This window comes from Bos taurus, chromosome X (genome assembly GCF_002263795.3).
Source record: "Bos taurus isolate L1 Dominette 01449 registration number 42190680 breed Hereford chromosome X, ARS-UCD2.0, whole genome shotgun sequence".
Lineage (NCBI taxonomy): Eukaryota > Metazoa > Chordata > Mammalia > Artiodactyla > Bovidae > Bos > Bos taurus.
The window spans coordinates 57,274,285-57,294,857 of record NC_037357.1 but is presented as its reverse complement, the minus strand read 5'-3'; the positions used below and the strand labels follow the sequence as shown (position 1 = coordinate 57,294,857).

Here is a 20,573-nt window from a genome sequence, read left to right as displayed (position 1 = left end):
ATCAGTGAATTATAGAGAACATGGTCATGTAAAACAGTGACAATCTTACAATGACTTAATTTTGTACATAAAGGCATTATTTATAATAGCCAAAAATGGGAAAAAAGTCAAGTGTCCATCAACTAATGAATTAACAAACAAAATGGGGAATATACATGCAAAGGACTATTAACTCAGCCATAAAAAGGAACAAAATACTAATACACACTACAACACAGATGAACTTGAAAAGATTATAATAAAAAAAGAAACCAGAGAATATCATATACTATATGATTCCATTTATATAAAATGTCCAAAAATAGGCAAATCTTTGGAGCCAAGAATTAAATTAGTGGTTTCATTTAATTAAACTTTCAGGGCTTGAAAGTGTAGGGAAAAATATTAAGTGATAACTAATAGGTGTGGGGTTTTGTTCAGGGGGCTCATGAAAATGTTCTAAAATCAGACTGCAGTGATTGTTTGACTATCTTGTGAATATATTAAATAAATGTAATTGTACACTTGAAATGGGTGAATTTTATAGTATATAGAGTATATCTCAGTCAAGATATTTTAAAATTTTAATTATCTCTAACCCTTGTTATTTCAAAAAGACTATCACAAATAACCTTATTCCAGCTTGTACTGCATTTTAATGGAATGCCACTTTCATAGCAAGATATTCATTGATTTCCTCCCTACATACTCACCTGATCTCCTTTCTGAAACTCTACATCGATTGGTCTTTTTTGTTCACTGATCTGCCCAGGTGGCCCAGGGGGGCCCTGAAGACCTTGCTCACCCTGTTTGCAAGATGAAATAAGTAGGTAATATTTCATAGTTTAAACAGACAATAATATAATATAACATGCAAGCTAATTTAGTTGCAAGAAGCAAAAAGACAAGTTCAAATAACTGTGAAAGAAAAAAACTGAGGGTTGAATAATCAACTTTTTTCTCTACTCACCTTCTCACCCTTGGGTCCCTGGAAATTTAAGCCCATATTCCCCTGAAGAGAGAGATTTGAATTTAAAACCTCGTTGACTATGGCAGAAACCAACACAACATTGTAAAGCAATTTTCCTCCAATTAAAAAATAAACAAATTAAACTAAAAACCTCATTGACAATAACAACAACAACAAAAAAAATCCACACCAAATAAAAGATGCTAAAAGAAGAAAGAAAATTACCTTTGGTCCTGGAAGTCCTGGTGGGCCAGGAGGGCCCTAAGAGTGAAAGACACAGAAAAAGGAAAAAAGAGCTATATTAATGAGTATATTAAAAATAAGTTGGTTTCATAGAAGGACTGAAAAAAGTCCTTTAAAATAATATTTCCTGAGTTTTTTTTTCTCATTGTTTTCTCATCAGAGACACATATTTAAATTGATTTAGAGAAACTAGATAATAGTGGTGACTTCTCTTGACAGGCTACAGATGGGTGAGGGAAGAAATGCAAGGATGGGTAGAGGCCATGGGGTAGCACTCATGCCAAAAATCAATACAAAAATTAATCTCAACAAATATCAAACTTATCATATCAGAATTATGGGTTGAACTTAGGTACCATTAGACAATTAACTGTCCATTTCTAAAAAGTACGTGTTTACTTTTTTAGTGCAATTTGATTTTATATGATTTTGTATATTTGAGAATGTTTTAAGGTTTGAAAAGTTAAATTGGCATTTGTCTGTCCAGAGAGATCACCTCCTGATGTCAACTGATCTGTTTATTTACATATTATACCTTGGTAGCATTTCTAAGACTTTGCTTCATCCTTTGAATCAAGGTTAATTGCAGGGACATTAAGAACAGAGTGAATGTATTATGTGGTCACAAGAATTAAGGAAATTCAAGGTGTAACAATACACCTAGGGTAGGCCAAAGTTGTAAGAGTTCGGAAAAAGTGCCATGCTCCAGAGTCTCATGTTTTGCAAGATATTTACAACTAAAACAAATTAAACAAAGAGGTTTTCTAATCCTCTCCTAAAGATTCCTTAAAAAGCAGAAATCACAAACTTTTCCTGGTAGATCTTCTAGTATTTATCAAACATTATTTCATTATTCCTTTCATTCATGAATAGAGGACCAATGGTCACAAGGAAAAATGTATAATCTATAAAGGTATAATGAAAACTGTCCTTTAAATATATGATAGATGAGAGATAGAGTGGCACATGAGAAATTACTTTGAAGTACAATTTTCTTGCCCTTTTAACAGGGCAACAGTAAAGTTCTAAGTTTAAAATATGACTTAAATGAAATTTAAGTATTTCAGGGGTAAAAGTACTTACAATTTATTAGAGTAGAAATATAAGTGACGATACAGGTAGTAAAGTAAGAGAACTGGTTGCACATTCAGGGTCTTTGTAAGTTTTTGCTTCTTTCCTGGGGAATAAAAATCCTTATCCCATTTCACAGTGATTCACTACCCTCACCAATCCTACCGTTCTGTCACAGGTCCTTAAGAAATGAGAGCCGATACTTTTTTGTGTATGAATATCTATTTTTATTCCTTTTTAACAGAAAACTGCATCTTGAAGAAACACGTTTCATCAAGTGACTTAAGAATTGCCTTAGAAGTCTTCATAAGATGGCCCCAGAAGTGACTTCAAACCTGACACATCAAGAGTTAACCACCAAGATACTTTATTTGAAATCTTTCCTTTTGTGTACCTCATTCTTTCCATCTATAAAATGGAGCTATTATTTAGCATATATATTATTCACCATAACACTATAGAATCTCCTATATAAGAAAATTTAAGAAAACTATAGATCAAATTCATTATACTTTCAAGTAATACAAATAATATTAATATTTTTAAAATGAAAGAAAAGGAGGAGAAATGAAATTACAGAAGCAAGCTCACCATCAAACCTGGTGGTCCTGGGGGACCAATTGGCCCTGGTATACCAGGGGGACCAGCTGGGCCCTGTTATAAAGAAAGTAAAGAAAAGGATAAGAAAAAACTTGTATAAAGAACTAAATGGATGAAATTTAAGTTTAGTTGCCAGAATTCTGTTCTACAATTCTATAATTCTGAAGTTCTATAAGCAGAATTTTAAAATGTAGAAGAACAAAAGGACTGAATGACTATAAAGAAATTCAACTAAACAGAATGAATGCAGTTTTTAGAGAACTTGTTTTACAGTGGTATACAATAAATATGGGACAAATGTACAGTACGGAAGTTTTAAAATATGAAGCAATAAAGATGGGCATTTAGTGAAGCTTTTATGCTAGAAATGGGAAGGGAAAGCCTACTAGTTTCAAGGTGGCTTCCCTAATTTTAAAATAAAAATACATAAAATTAAACACAAAGAGGGAAGTCAGAAAAACTGGGACAAAAGATAAAGGAATGATGTAATGGTTGTGGAGCAAAATTAGGCATCTTAATAAGTTGAAAATTTGACTGCCTTGAAATCTAGCAATTTTATATCTAGATATAAATTATGGATTATTTTATAATTTAAAAAAATCTCAAAACAACCCCAAAATCCAACAACAGGAGATTAGAGAAACAAAATCTAGTATATCAAACAATGGAGTGTAACATGGAAGTGAAACTGAATTAACTATGGTCATATACAATAATATGGGTGAATCTTAACATATCAAATAGAAAAAGTTGCAGAAAACTACACACATATTTCATATTACTCTAAAAACTAAATACTAAATGATATATGTGCAGGTAATAAAACTATTTTTAAGAAGAAATGGAAAACCCAGGATGGTAGCTACATCTTGGGAGAATGCAGAAGGATGTGACTGCCAAGAAAGGTTGATTGAAAATTACAGTGTTCTAGTTCTTAAATACCGCATTGTGTTCATGAGTGCTCATTTGGTCATTTTGCTTTATAACCTACATATACTTTGCATGTATTCTGCTATATTTTCAAATATAATACAGTAAAATTTAGAAAAGATTGGTAATACTTAACATATGGATGGGTGATATCAAGTATGTATTTAGATGATTAATGAAAAAAGTCCCTGACATTGTATCTTAGTGATCAAATATTAGAAAGAATTGATTTTTATTTTTAGTAAAGACAGCAATCGTCATGAAATATAAACCTTAAAAAAATTAATTCCCTAATCAATAAATCCCCAAAAGTTGTCATCTCTGTGTATGTTATGTGTAGGCTGACATGATAATTTTTCTAAAGATTACACTTGATGTTCATGATACATATATTTTATTCTTTCAGCCTTCAAAATATGTTCATACATTATGCATAACTAATAATGTTATAAATGAATTCTTCAAATACCTTGAATGGGAAACCTGAAATTTTTATCAGACCATTTACTCCTACTACCCTATTGATTCCCACAGCACAGAAATAAGACTATATAGAAGGCTGTTTCCACTGCAAAACTCTGAAACAAAAATTTCCATGGAAACTGGATTTGAAAGGTAAAAGAACAAGCCACACTTCTTAAAAAGCTCCCTGGTCAAGACTGCTTTTATTTTCACATACAACATACCTGCCATATCTATCAAACCTTAGATGCTAATTTCTATAATGAAAATAGAGAATACTAAAGGCTGAGGATTAAAAAAACTGATGCTGTGACCTGATTTAATCAATAGGGCCAAGTAGAAAGTCAGCAGATGCTTACTTGAATTCCAGGAGGACCTGGATAGCCTGGATTACCCTTTGGTCCTGGCAGGGATGACATAATTATACTACCCGGTTCTCCCTGAAAGAAACCATAAGTGGCAATTGTAAGTAATAGTTATGATACAGCAAAGCTGGCCAGAATACAAAAAATGAACTAGGCGTTCAATTTGTCACATAAGTGTCCTCAAAGATTTAGGCGACCTCAGTGGTTAAATGAATACATTTACTCTTCAAAGGAAAATGAGGAAGTGGGTAGAGTACATGGAAGTCCACTCAATTTGTTAAGAACCTGTCATACCTTTGGTTACTCATTCATGAAAAACATTAAATATTAATATTTGCCAAGAATTGTGTTAGGCTTTGGATGCTTTGTAGCAAAGAAGATAAAACAAGACACCTGTTCTCACTGTGCTAGTAATATACTGGAGAAATTCATATCATAACATGTAAACAAATAAGATGATAAAATTTTCTGTTTAGGACTATAAAGGAAAACTACATGGTACATGATAAAGAAATGGTGGAGAACAATCACAGAAATGATAATTATGTGATGTCCTAGAGGGGCTAACTATCGTTATAATGGAGATCATATTACAATATATAATTAACATGTACACCTTAAATTTACACAATGTTATATATCAAATATATTTCAATTTAAAAAAAAGAAATAGTGGAGAAAATTTGTTTGGGCAGTAAAGAAGGGCAATCTATAAAGGCAACATTCAGGCTGAAATCTAAAGGATCGTGAGTCAGCCAGGTGAAGATGGGGGAAGAGCATTAGGCAATGTAAGCAGCATGAACAAAGGACCCAGAAAGGGAAGAATCTGGCACATTCAAATAACTTAGTGCAGACTGGTGTGATCAGGGAGCCCAAGGAAAAGCAGCTTAGGGATGAGGCTGGAAATGTGGGGCAAGGACCAGAATATGCAGATCTTACAGGCCATAGAAAAAAATGTGGATTTATCTTGGATGCAGTGGGAAACCCTTGAAGGTTTATAAGGAGACATTTAAATTACTGATTCATATTTTTAAAAGATCATTCTTGGCTGCTTTGTATAGAATAAATCATGCTGGGAGGTGAGGGGGACGAAAAAGAAACTAGTTAAGAGGCTACTACACTAATCCAGATGAGGCATTATGGTTAGTGTGCTGGCAGTGGAAATGAAGAAAAAGTAGATGAATTTTAATATATATACTTACAGGCAAAATTAACAGTATTTAGAGATAGTATGCAATGAGGAGATGTGTGAAGGAATAGAAAATGCAAATACTAACTCTCAGGTTTTGGTACATGTAAAAGTGTACATGGTATATAGTGATGCAAATTTTAGAGATGAGGAGAACAGAAGGAGGCAAAGGTTTATTTGGGGGTCTGGGTTAACTCTGAGGACATTAATTTGAATGTCTGGGAGATAAGTCAGAGGGATGTCAGGGAAGCAGTTTAATGCACGCATATAACTCAGAAGAAAATTCTGTTTTAGAGACAGGAATGTAGGTGTTCCATAACTAGACAGCAATCAATACCATGAGCAATAATGATATTGCTAGGCATAGAAGGGAAGAAGGGATCAGGACTGTGTCTTGATGCCTGCTAGATAGAACAACATGAGCTTGCACAGAAGACTGCAGAACGACTGGAGATGCAGAAGAAAGATTAGGAAAAGGGAAAGAATATTCCCAGAATATTCCCTTGCAGAAGCCAGAGAGAAAGAATATTTCCAGAGGGAGCAGGTGGTCAACTGAATCAAAATGTAATAAGGAAGGTATCAAAAAGAACTGCGAGGCTGATATACACATTTGCAAGCATACCAGCCCATAAAAGGTACTTAAAGCCACAAGAACAAAGGAGAATACTTAAGGAGAGCTCATAAATGTGCACCTGTGCAACTTCTAGAAGCATCCATTTTAACACAGAAGTCAGACACATTATCTGACTGAAGATGCAGGCTTTCCAAATACTTTAAAATGCTTACCTTTCCAACATGAGATACTTACCTTCATACCTGGGATCCCAGGAGGTCCCTATTATTAAAAAGAAAAGGAATTATATGAATGAGAGGAGAAGGAGCAAGCAAAATTGAATAGATTGCTATAAGATCATTCTGAGGAAAAGGTATCTTAAGATACTTAGAGATGACATTTATATTAAATATGCACTACAGAATCTTTGCTTTTACCCAGCAGAAAGCTCTATGCACTACTAACTTCTATTTTTAAAAAATCCTTTTACTTTATTGCTTTGAAAAGTACTATTTTGTTCCATACAAATGCACTGAGCTCACTTTGTACACTTCTGCTTATGTTAATTCCTGTGTTCATTATAATTTCGAATTTTATAACTTACTGGAGGACCCTGTAAACCAGGAAAACCGGGACTGCCTGGAAATCCACGTTCTCCCTAGAAGGAGTTAAAAATAAAAAGCATGGAGGAACAAAAAAAAAAAGCATCATTATACCAACAAACAATGACTTACTGAAAAAATTTCTGCAAGTCATTTTGAAACATGCCAGATTGTCAAAAATTCATTAGCCTTCACTTTTCAATTACCTTATATCAACTATCCATATCAATTCAACTTTTTAAGATACTTTTATCTCCACTCATGAATCCCAATCAGAAATAAAGGAAAAAAATCTTCTACTTTAGTCATTTTCTTCTGACAAATCCATTTTGAGAGAATCATATCACAGATTCCTGGCTATCATCACATTTAATAGTTAATGATCTGCCCCAATTTCCTGCCCATGTATTATATAGATTCATATTTTAACTGCCCCATTGCTTTTTTCTTTTATTGTAAACTATTTCAAATTATTTTTGTAAAGAGGAAAAGATGGTTAGAAAGAATGCCATTAATATCACCAAGAGTATAATCATAGCAATAGTTTTAGCAATTGCAGGTCATTATGTTCTCTAGGCATCCAGTCTTTCTCACTCCCTATTGTAAAGTACTAATATGGACATTTGGTTTAGAAAACAAAGGCTAAAATGGCTGTAGAAGAACCCCATTGCAACCTCCTTTCAAATACCCATGTGCTGTAGTACTTCTAGAAACATCCTCGTCAGAGGCTTAAAAGAGTAAATGATACAGCTATGTACCTTTCACTTATTGTCCAATATCCCTTTCTCCACTACTTTTTATACATGGAAAAAATAAGCCCAAACAGAAAGGAAGTGGCCTATACATCGAGTTTAGAAAACAGAGAGCAAAAGAATCCATATATTTTGACTCCATCTCTAGGGTTCATTCAATTAGTTACATAGTTAGAAATATAAGAATCCATTTAATCTGCAGGTACACATAATGCTTTTTTCAGGCCGGTATTCTGGAGTGGGTAGCCTTTCCCTTCTCTAGGGGATCTTCTCAACCCAGGGATCGAACCCAGGTCTCCCGCATTGCAGGCAGACTCTTTACCAGCTGATCCACAAGGGAAGCCCAGTTACATAGTTAGAAATATAAGATTCCATTTAATCTGCAGGTGCACATAATGTTTTTAAAATTTTTTTGTTGCTTACATAATTGGAGGGGACTCAAATGCAACTAATCATGAGATCTGCTAAGGTGTTGCTTTAACAAAAAAAGAAAAAGATACCTTTAATCACATAGCATACTATACTCATTGTAGATATATCTGGTCTTATTAAAACTTTGACTAGTAGTCTGTCTGTTGCTCAAGACATGCTAGCAAAAAACAATCAAATTACCATAATAGGCACATGAATGTAGCCTGCTTTAACAAGCAATATGCCATGCAAGCTAACTCCATGTTGGTCCTATCACTGTAAGGTTGCCCCAAGCAAAATTGAAAAACACAAGTAAGCCTCACAAATCCAAAATCAGAATATTATTATTAGTGGCAAGGATGACACTGACTTGGAGAAATATTGGAGGTAACAATAACTTTATTGCCTACAAGTATACACTACAATGATTATCATAAACTGTGATGGCCTGCATAATACAAAATAGTTTGTTCAAGTTATTTTAAATATTATGCCCTAATATAAAATATGACAAATGTCATTAATTAGAAAGATCTGCGGTATTTCAGAATAGTTTCACAGAGTATTATGTGCAATATTGAAATATCAAAAGGATACACAGAAAACAATATTTCATTAACCTATATAAGGAGAAAAGTGAGGGAATAAGAAATGGAAACAAATACTTGTAAGCTTTTAAAAAGAGCAAATTTTCCTCTGTTTTTTCTTGTTCTCACTTTATACTTAATCCAAATAGTTGGATTTAGTCTTGACTAAAGAAAAGAGGGCCAGGAAACATTGTTTGTAGCATATGATACTTTATTTTCTCACTTGTTAAATTCATTATTTTCTACGATGGAGAAGTTTCAGGTTTCATACTAATAGTTCATAGTAAAAACTGATGTGGTGTATTACATATAGATTCTTAGGATTTTTCTTCAGGAAGTTATTAGGCAAGATAAAAAAGGTTTAATATGGAGGGAGGTGGGAGGGGGGTTCAGGATTGGGAACATGTGTACACCCGTGGCAGATTCATGTTAATGTATGGCAAAACCAATACAATATTGTAAAGTAATCAGCCTCTAATTAAAATAAATAAATTTAATTAAAAAAAAAGAATATGAAAGATTTGAAAATTTTAAGTGTACCTAGTTTAAAAAAATCAAAGTTAATGAATGACATTCATAAGTATTACTCTTAAAAACTGATAATATAGATGTGTTTGTGTATGTGTGTATATATATATATATACATACACATACATGTATATGTGTGTTTATATGTACAAACATGTACTGTGGTGTTGGATAAGACTCTTGAGAGTCCCTTGGACTGCAAGGAGATCCAACCAGTCCATTCTGAAGGAGATCAGTCCTGGGTGTTCTTTGGAAGGAATGATGCTAAAGCTGAAACTCCAGTACTTTGGCCACCTTGTGTGAAGAGTTGACTCATTGGAAAAGACTGATGCTGGGAGGGATTGGGGGCAGGAGGAGAAGGGGATGACAGAAGATGAGATGGCTGGATGACATCACTGACTTGATGGACATGAGTTTGAGTGAACTCCGGGGGTTGGTGATGGACAGGGAGGCCTGGCGTGCTGCAATTCATGGGGTTGCAAAGAGTCGGACACGACTGAGCGACTGAACTGAACTGATATATCCTAATTCCTTTTTAACTCTCATTTAACTCTCATTTCATTCACTGAAACATGTATATTATCATATGTGAGATAGATTGCCACTCCAGGTTTGATGCATGAGACAGGGTGTTCAGGGCTGGTGCACTGGGATGACCCTGAGGGATGGGGTGGGGAGGGAGAAGGGAGGAGGGTTCAGGATGGGGAACACATGTACACCCATGGCTGATTCATGTCAATGTATGGCAAAAACTCTCATTCTACTTAACACTAAAACACAAAAGGGATTTGGTAGGTAATCTTCAACTCAATGCAATATCCCAACTAATTATACAGGCTTAAAGAATTACTGATGTTTCAGTATATTGAAAATGCTAACTCAGAACATACCCTATGTTTGTCCTAGACATGAAGCTACTATATCTCTTATTTGACATTCTCGATATTGATTCCTTGAAATGTTTAGTCCATTATCAAGCATACTGCCTAAGATTAAGTCAAATAAATCTCACCTTGGTTCCATTGCATCCAGGGATACCTTGAGGTCCTGGGGCCCCATCATGGCCTGGCATTCCCTTTGAAAGGAGATATACCACATGTATAATATTTCTTAGATTACTGTTTTAAGAGATTTTAAAAATAAGAAGCCAAATTCTACTTACAGGAAGACCTGGTGTCCCTGGAAATCCAGGAAGTCCAGGAGGACCCTATAAAAAGAAATAAATAACCAAATAACAACCAATGACAATAAAATAATATCCAACCTAAGGGAATTAAGAAAACTACATTTAGACAGCAACAGACAAAATGTGTCTCATTGATTATTACCACTCATTCTTTTTTAAACACTATAGAAGAAACTATACATGTTTAAAATCTCATTTATAGAAACCTATAGAAGATACTCCTATTTGATTGAATTGTTTTAATTGTCCTAAGTTCAGTTCAGTTCAGTCACTCAGTCATGTTCGACTCTTTGTGACCCCATGGATTGCAGCATGCCAGGCTTCCCTGTCCATCACCAACTCTTGGAGTTTATTCAAACTCATGTCCATTGAGTCAGTGATGCCATCCAACCATCTCATCCTCTGTCATCCCCTTTTCCTCCTGCCTTCAATCTTTCTGAGCATCAGGGTCTTTTCAAATGAGTCAGTTCTTTGCATCAGGTGGCCAAAGTATTGGAGTTTCAGCTTCAACATTAGTCCTTCAAATAAATATTCAGGACTGATTTCCTTTAGGATGGACTGGTTGGATCTCCTTGCAGTCCAAGGGACTCTCAAGAGTCTTCTCCAACACCACAGTTCAAAAGCATCAGTTCTTTGGTGCTCAGCTTTCTTTACAGTCCAACTCTCACATCCATACATGACTACTGGAAAAACCATAGCCTTGACTAGATGGACATTTGTTGGCAAAGTAATGTCTCTGCTTTTTAATATGCTGTCTAGGTTGGTCATAACTTTTCTTCCAAGAAGTAAGCGTCTTTTAATTTCATGGCTGCAGTCACCATCTTCAGTGATTTTGGAGCCCAGAAAAATGAAGTCTGTCATTGTTTCCACTGTTTTCCCATCTATCCATCTATCTGCCATGAAGTGATGGGACCAGATGCAATGATCTTAGTTTTCTGTATGTTGAGCTTTAAGCCAACTTTTTCACTCTCCTCTTCACTTTCATCAAGAGGCTCTTAAGTTCCTCTTCACTTTCTGCCATAAGGGTGGTGTCATCTGCATATCTGAGGTTATTGATATTTCTCCTGGCAGTCTTGATTCCAGCTTGTGCTTCATCCAGCCCAGCGTTTCTCATGATGTACTCTGCACAGAAGTTAAATAAGCAGAGTGACAATATACAGCCTTGATGTACTCCTTTACCTATTTGGAACCAGTCTGTTGTTCCATGTCCAGTTCTAACTGTTGCTTCCTGACCTGCATACAGGTTTCTCAAGAGGCAGGTCAGGTGGTCTGGTATTCCGATTTCTTTAAGAATTTTCCAGTTTGTGGTGATGTAGGAGCAGGCAAATTAGTGGATGAAATGTCTGTTCTAAAAGACAAAGTGATTATCCAAGGTTTGTGATGAATCCTGAATACAGCAGGGTATGGATAAGTGGCAAATACTGACATATCTGCCTCTGAGAACATCAATGTGATCACCCCCAAAATCTTAATCAAATATCCCTGTCAGGATTGACAAAAAATACAAGTTTGACAAAATTCTCTGTAGGTAAGGCCAAGAAGAAAAGGTACTTTCATACAACTGCTAGTGGAATTTAAACACCATAGAGAGAAATTTGGAAATATCTAACAAAATTACACATGTATTTATTTACTCTTTGAAGCAACTCATTTCAAGAAATCTATCCCAAAGGCACATAAGAAATTATAAAACATGAAATCCAAGGTTACTGACAGAATTATTGTAGCTGAAGTTTAGAAATGGACATATAACCAGAATTACAGCTGAAGGTTAGAAATAAGGCATGCATGTGTGCTCAGTCACGTCCAACTCTTTGTGACCCCTTGGACTGTAGCCCACCAGGCTCCTCTGTTCATGGAATTGTCCAGGCAAGAATACTGGAGTGGGCTGCCATTTCCTTCTCCAGAGAACAAATAGGGACATGAATAAATAAACTATGGTATATCTGCATAATAAGAAACCACACAGCTTTAAAAAAGAATGTGGAAGATCTCTGTACACTGAAATACATACTGATCTCCAGGACAGAATGTTAAGTAAAAGAAACAAAGTTTAAGTACTGTATATAATATACTACCTTTTTATAACAAAGGTAGTGATACTAAACAATGAAAAGATAAACAGCAAATGAAAAATGATTACCTCTGGGGAAAAGAGGAAAGAGAATGGGGAGATGGTAAAGAAGGATGGGAAGCATCTCTGACTATACCTAGTCTTACCTGTGGCGGATTCATTTCGATATTTGGCAAAACTAATACAATATTGTAAAGTTTAAAAATAAAATAAAATTAAAAAAATAATGAAAAACTTTAAAAAAAGGTAAAAAGGAAATCATCAACAATTGAAAGCAAGCTGGAACCAATGAACCTAATGTATATCAAACTATGGACAGTGACCATACATAGAAGAAAACTACTTTTGACTGAAATGAGTCAATTCAGCAAAGAAATAATTAGTGGCAGTTAAGATTTCTACTATTGCTTTTAAAATTGAAATGTTTATTTTGTTTATTTATATATTGTTATTTTGAAGTCATTATAGCTATAGTGTAGGACAAAGGAATTAATTATACTAATATAATTGGGAAATGAAGATTTTCATGTTAGAGAGAGAAAGGTGGCAGGGGGAGACAACAAGTATAAAAAAATTTATATTAAAGTTCAGTTGGAAATAATAATATGAACTCATTTTTTCTCTTTAAAAAATACATATTTCTTAACTCTGTCCACTTAAAATGCATCAAAATAGTGACAAAACTAGTAGCAATGAACACTCCTTATATTCAGACTGTGGAATCTAAATCACTGAAAGAATCTGTAATCAGAGACATGGTCAATTCCAGATCTAGAGAGGACATGCATAAGTTGAGCCTGAAGGGTCTTATGTCAGAAAGCAAAGAAATTATCAAAGATCAATAGGGTTTTGTCAATAGGACAAATCACAGGGGCCAACTTGAAGAGGCTCCCACAGACAAAGATGAAATAATTTGAGCTTCAAAAAGAATAATGAGTACAAGTGATTGAAAAACAGAAATTCCATGTTTCTAATGATAAATTAAAGAAAACCTTCTTTGATCATCACTCGAAGTTGCCAGTGTACAAACTCATTACCCCACTAGAATTCAGCTGATAAATCAGAATTCAAGTTAATGAATTAGAATTCAAGCTATTCAATGAAGGACTGATAGACTTTTAAAACTTAACATTTTGCAACTCCAAATGAAAAAAATAAAACAAAAAACAAAAACTTGGATCTAACCAATGATCGTGGATGGATGCTAAACCACTATGTGAAAGTTGATAGGGAAATTCTGGTGGCAGAATCAGGCTCATACATTTGAGACCATTGACCAAATCTAGCATCAAAAAAGTGGGATAGACAGACGTTTGTGCCATGAGATGTAATTCAATAATAAATATACAGCAGTACCTATAAAGTATTGTTTTTCAATTTTCTTTCATTTTTTAATCAGTATAGTTTATATATAGTAAAATGCACACATCTTAAATGTACAGGTTTTTCTTTTTTCCTAGAAAGTTCTCTAGTGCCTCTTCTAAGGCAACCTCAAAGTTGCAGGAAACATGGGGGGCAGAGAAATAAGTTAAATGACATCATGAGGAAACAGTCAGGCAGATCCAGATTGTGGAACACAGTACAACGCCATGATGCAGTTTCTTCAACGGCATAATAGAAGAGGCTTAAGAAATACATCAAGCCAATGCAATATGTGGAACTTGCCTGGACCCTGGTTTGAACAAACCAATTGCAAAAAGAAATCTTTGGGACAATTGAGAAAATCTGAATATGGACTGAGTTTTAAAGGATATTGAAAAGTTTTTGCTAAGTTTTTGAGGTGTAATAATGGCATAATGTGGTGATAAGTTCAAGAAACATAATATTTATTGGTGGAATGATGATGTGAGGGATTTACTTTAAAATATTACAGGCAATAGTGGTGAGGTATAGAAACAAAGCTGTCAAAATGTTGATAGTTTTTGAAGCCAAGTAATGACTTCATGGGGGATGTCATTGTAATATTAATATATTCTCTGTAAATCTGTGTATGCTTTAAATTTTCCATAATAAGTCTTTTAAAATCTGCATGCCAACAGCTGCCTGTGAGCTGAGATCTGAGGATGCAGGAACTATTAGGCCACCAAGTTCTAAGCACTCTCAGACACTTGAAAGTGGGAAGTGATAGAGTAGACAGATTTTCTTAGTCTCAGCAATACTACAGTTCAGTTCAGTTCAGTCGCTCAGTCATGTCCGACTCTTTGCGACCCCATGAATCGCAGCACGCGAGGCCTCCCTGTACATCACCACCTCCCGGAGTTCACTCAGACTCACGTCCATCAAGTCAGTGATGCCATCCAGCCATCTCATCCTCTGCCATCCCCTTCTCCTCCTGCCCCCAATCCCTCCCAGCATCAGAGTCTTTTCCAATGAGTCAACTCTTCACATGAGGTGGCCAAAGTACTGGAGTTTCAGCTTTTAGCATCATTCCTTCCAAAGAAATCCCAGGGCTGATTTCCTTCAGAATGGACTGGTTGGGTCTCCTTGCAGTCCAAGGGACTCTCAAGAGTCTTCTCCAACACTATAGTTCAAAAGCATCAATTCTTCAGCGCTCAAATTTCTTCACAGTCCAACTCTCACATCTATACATGACCACTGGAAAAACCATAGCCTTGACTAGATGGACCTTTGTTGGCAAAGTAATATCTCTGCTTTTCAATATGCTATCTAGGTTGGTCATAACTTTTCTTCCAAGGAATAAGCACCTTTTAATTTCATGGCTGCAGTCACCATCTGCAGTGATTTTGGAGCCCCCAAAAATAAAGTCTGACACTGTTTCCACTGTTTCCCCATCTATTTCCCATGAAGTGATGGGACCAGATGCCATGATCTTCGTTTTCTGAATGTTGAGTTTTAAGCCAACTTTTTCACTCTCCTCTTTCACCTTCATCAAGAGGCTTTTTAGTTCCTCTTCACTTTCTGCCATAAGGGTGGTGTCATCTGCATATCTGAGGTTATTGATATTTCTCCCGGCAATCTTGATTCCAGCTTGTGCTTCATCCAGCCCAGCGTTTCTCATGATGTACTCTGCATATAAGTTAAATAAGCAGGGTGACAATATACAGCCTTGACGTACTCCTTTTGCTATTTGGAACCAGTCTGTTGTTCCATGTCCAGTTCTAACTGTTGCTTCCTGACCTGCATATAGGTTTCTCAAGAGGCAGGTCAGGTATTCCCACCTCTTTCAGAATTTTCCACAGTTTATTGTGATCCACAGAGTCAAAGGCTTTGGCATAGTCAATAAAGCAGAAAAGGATGTTTTTATGGAACTCTCGTTTTTTTGATGATCCAGAGGATGTTGGCAATTTGACCTCTGGTTCCTCTGCCTTTTCTAAAACCAGCTTGAACATCTGGAAGTTCACGGCTCACGTATTGCTGAAGCCTGGCTTGGAGAATTTTAAGCATTACTTTACTAGCGTGTGAGATGAGTGCAATTGTGCAGTAGTTTGAGCATCTTTGGCATTGCCTTTCTTTGGGATTGGAATGAAAACTGACCTTTTCCAGTCCTGTGGCCACTGCTGAGTTTTCCAAATTTGCTGGCACATTGAGTGCAGCACTTTCACAACATCATCTTTCAGGATTTGAAATAGCTCAACTGGAATTCCATCACCTCCACTAGCTTGGTTCGTAGTGATGCTTTCTAAGGCCCACTTGACTTCACATTCCAGGATATCTGGCTCTAGGTGAGTGATCACACCATCATGATTATCTGGGTCATGAAGATCTTTTTTGTACTTAGGACATAGTTAATGGTAGCTATAGCTATTAAGATATATGTTATGATTATTATGAATGGCTTTAATAGTATATTGATATTCAGTTATGATAGAAAAACACAGAAGCATGTCTGCTAAAAAAATGTTAAGGGTTTTGAGTTTCTTTGCTGCTCTTCCACTGCTCTACGTACACTAGTCAAAAGTAGCACACAAGGCAAGTTATGTGTTGTTAAGACGTATATAGCAAACAGAATATTTTAAACATTTATGTAAAATGTATACATCTACTAAATTTCTGGAGATCAGAGGATCAGAATGTTTTTCTTTGTAATACACATAAATATCTAAGCCATCACCCATATATTCTATATTCAAATTCAGGGACCTTGTGAATCTATGAACACAGAATTACAGAGCTAAAAGAGACCATGGAGAAATTCTTGTTTGACTTTCTAATATAACAAATGAAGAAACTGAGGCTCAGAAAAGTTAAATCTGATTTTCCAAAAGCCAGTACTATTTATAAACTATAGTTTCCTCCCAATCTAAAACACACTGAAAAGTATATGTCTACTTAAAAGCTATTCAGAAAAATTACACTAAATGTGCACTTAAATTTTCAAACACATCTTGAATTCCAGAACATTAAAACTTGAATAATCATACATCTCAGAACTGATAAAATACTGTATTTTTCCAAAAATAGTTATTCTTTTTTTTAATATTTTGCTATCATGTAGTTACATGGTGGTATAGGCAGTAAAACTTTATGGAACCAACCTCCTTTTTCAAAAATAGTTATTCTTTAACACAATGGCTTCAACTAGAGGCTTCCCAAACTTACTCTCTTCAAGACACACAAATAAAGTTATACTATTTGTACCTGGTTCCCAGGGAGGGTACAATGACCTGAGGTGATCAGTTCTCTGAACTCTGAGATGATCACCCTGGTTGGGTAGTTCTGCTTTAAACCACTTGTGTGATGTATATTTTTAAGAATTTGAAAAATTATTGAAATTTAACACTTTCACATTTCTCAACCATAAGCTACTTTAAAGTCTTCTTATATTAGTTTAAATAGACATCTGGATATATAAAGACAACTACCAAAATACTAAAGAAAGGCTAATTATAGACATATAAATTCTGAAACATTAAAAGATTTCACTTCTCTTCCTGAATTTCTATATGAGTCTTTTTCCAGTTGCCTTATAACACTTCAGTAGCTTCTTCGTTTGACCAACAAAACATTTGATACAGCAAATATCACTTACTCTGATCCCTTTTGGTCCTGGTGGCCCTGGAATTCCATCATCACCCTGAAAAATACAACATATTTAGTTATGTTTCCTTCAAAAAGAGCCCTCGAATAACTAACTTTATATTGTAAACTGAGACAAATTTTTGTGAGCCTTTGTGAAAGTTAGTGATAAATTTACATACCCAAGGAAGAAGTATTTATTATTGAGACTAAAAGCACTAAGATAAGTCAAAAGCTAAAAAGTAAGAAAGGCCTTTATTTACTAAGAAGAAAACTGTTGACAGGCAGAAGAAACTTTATACCTGTAAAGTTAGTTATGAATAATGTCAAGAAAATAAAGATGAAATAGTGGTACAGATATCCTTCAAATCATTTGTGCGTGTGTGCATGATCAGTCGCTCAGTCATGTCTGACTCTTTGGGACCCCATAGACCATAGCCCACCAAGGATTATCCTGGTCCATGGATTATCCAGGCAAGAATCCTGGAGTGGGTTGCCATTTCCTCTTCCAGGGGATCTCCCTGACCCAGGGATCGAATGCATGTCTCCTGCATCTCCTGCATTGCAGGTGGAATCTTTACCACTGGGCCACCGGGGAAGCCCCAAATCATTTATGCATAAACAAAATTAGAGCTGAAAACCTGAACAGTTTCTATATTGTGTCAATCTGCTTACCATGCTGCTAATAAACAGCATCACCTCTGAACCTCAATATGAGTTGTTCATGAGTTTGCTGTTTTAAAGCTTTGCTACATTTTATACAGGCACTTCCTACTGTCAGAGCTAAGGAGGAGTAAGAAAGAACCACAGACTTTCCTTTCAAGCTTCTGCTGCAGACTCCATGCAAAAGAGGCTGCCCACAGGATTGTTAATCTATTTACCCATTTCTAGTTACAACTGCATTGCTGAGAATTTAAAGTCTTGCCTCACTAAGTTTTCCTAAGTAGTTTTTTTTTTTTAAAGGAATAAAGAAAACCTAATCCTGCTCCAATAGGCAATATTTTCAGTGGAACATACAGTTAGTATGTCACCATCTGAGGCTTTAGATAGTTTTACTAACTTGGGATATCTTGCTTTATACAAGCTTCCAAACTACTCTACTTACAATCCTAGAGATTCCCTTGTAGATTCCTTTATGCCCGTGTCACAGCCCCTCTTCAATCAGTAAAGCTCTGTTTTTATCATTTTTATTTGGGGTTTCCATGAAAATTTTATTTGGAGAAAATGTTACCTGATGTATTAGTTTCTTATGCTGCTCTTACAAATTACCACAAACTTAGTGGGCTAAAAAATAAAACAAAACAATATTACATACAGTTCTGGAAGTCTCAGTGGAAGAGCTGTGTTACTTTTTGGAGGGTTGAGATTTCATTTATTTTCTTTCTCCAGCTTCGAGAGCTACCAGCATCCCTCTGCTCATGGCTCTCTTCAATCTTCACAGTCAGTGACAGCTGAATGAGTTTTTCTAACATTGCATCACTCTGACACTGATTCTTCTGCCTCCCTCTTCCACATTTAAAGGACCCTTATGATTATACTGGGTCTACTCAGAGCAACCAGAAAAATTACCCTAGTTTAAAACCAGTTGACTAGCAGCTTTAATTCCACCTGTAATCTTAATTTCACTTACTTTTATAACCTAACATATTCACAGGTTCTGGGGATTAGTTATGGATATCTTTGGCTTCCTGGTACTCAGATGGTAAAGAATCCACCTGCAATGTGGGAGACCTGGGTTCGATCCCTGGACTGGAAAGATCCCCTGGAGGAGAGCATGGCAACCCACTCCAGTATTCTTGCCTGAAAAATCCCCATGGACAGAGGAGCCTGGTGGGCTACAGTCCATGGGGTTGCAAAGAGTTGGACACAACTGAATGACTAAGCACAATTAGGAAGTGGATATTAATCTGCCTACCATACTCTGCTTAAAAACAAGCTTAATAATCTACTCTTTTCACAACAGATGCATCTTTAAGGAAATTAAAGTAAATCTAAATATATTTTAAAACTAGAAGATTGATTGCTCAATGAATCATTTTATGTCTTCCCACTGAAGGCAGAGATAAGACAAGGATGCCTTAATACTATATTGGACATACTAAGCAACATGGCTAAATAAAATAAATTAGAGGTATAAAAATTGGGGAAAATGAGGCAAAACAAATTATTTGTAAATAATATGTTTGTATGCATGGGAAATCCAAGTTAATTAAATGAAAACTTACTATAATCAATAAAATAATTCAGTAAGGTAGCTGTATATAAAAATAATATGAAGAAATCAATAGCTTTCTTATATACCAACAACTACCTGTTAGAAAACATAATGGAAGAAAACATGCAGAAAAAGATAAAATATTTAGCATCAAACTGAATAAGATGTAGAAGATTTCAAGGTGACTAATGTTTATGTGGAAAAATAAGTAAGCAATAACACTGAGAAAAATTCTGAAGAATAAAAAGACAAATGAGGGGACACTAGCAGGGTCAGATAAAATATAACAAGTCAGTCATTAAAATAGTTTGGTTCTCATATCTGAATAAGCAGACCACTGGAAGAGTATGCTACTGCTGCTAAGTCGCTTCAGTCGTGTCCAACTCTGTGCGACCCCATAGACGGCAGCCCAACAGGCTCCCCCATCCCTGGGATTCTCCAGGCAAGAACACTGGAGTGGGTTGCCATTTCCTTCTCCAATGCATCAAAGTGAAAAGTGAAAGTGAAGTCGCTCAGTCATGTCTGACTCTTAGTGACCCCATGGACTGCAGCCCACCAGGCTCCTCTATCCATGGGATTTTCCAGAAGTCCAGAAACAGGTCCATATAATCATGTGAATTTGGTATATAATGAAAATGCATTACAAGTCAGAGCAGAAAATTATATTGGGGCACACTTGTGAGGACATCTAGAAAATAAAAGTAGAATTTATATCACAAACCATACCAGGGTGAATTAGAAATTGATATAATATTTATATGAAAAAAGTGAAACTATTAATATACTGGAATAAAACATGTGAGAATTATTTTACAATCTTACAGTGGGGAAGGCATTTCCTATTCAAAACCCAAAGCCATAAAAGACCTTCGATAAACA

The 20,573-nt window shown here is 35.5% G+C and overlaps 1 protein-coding gene across 1 annotated transcript in view; it reads right to left on the bottom strand.

The window, feature by feature from the left end:
* The window catches only part of COL4A5 (collagen type IV alpha 5 chain), a 251,096-nt gene that overhangs the window by 97,630 nt on the left and 132,893 nt on the right, over positions 1-20,573 (bottom strand). The window contains exons 4-13 of the mRNA XM_002699862.6: positions 17,493-17,537; positions 10,405-10,449; positions 10,255-10,317; positions 6,967-7,020; positions 6,618-6,644; positions 4,615-4,695; positions 2,855-2,917; positions 1,175-1,210; positions 950-991; positions 693-785 (exon numbers count right to left, since the gene is read on the bottom strand). Of these exons, the coding sequence (XP_002699908.1) occupies positions 693-785; positions 950-991; positions 1,175-1,210; positions 2,855-2,917; positions 4,615-4,695; positions 6,618-6,644; positions 6,967-7,020; positions 10,255-10,317; positions 10,405-10,449; positions 17,493-17,537 (549 nt within the window). The remainder of the gene's footprint in view (positions 1-692; positions 786-949; positions 992-1,174; positions 1,211-2,854; positions 2,918-4,614; positions 4,696-6,617; positions 6,645-6,966; positions 7,021-10,254; positions 10,318-10,404; positions 10,450-17,492; positions 17,538-20,573) is intronic.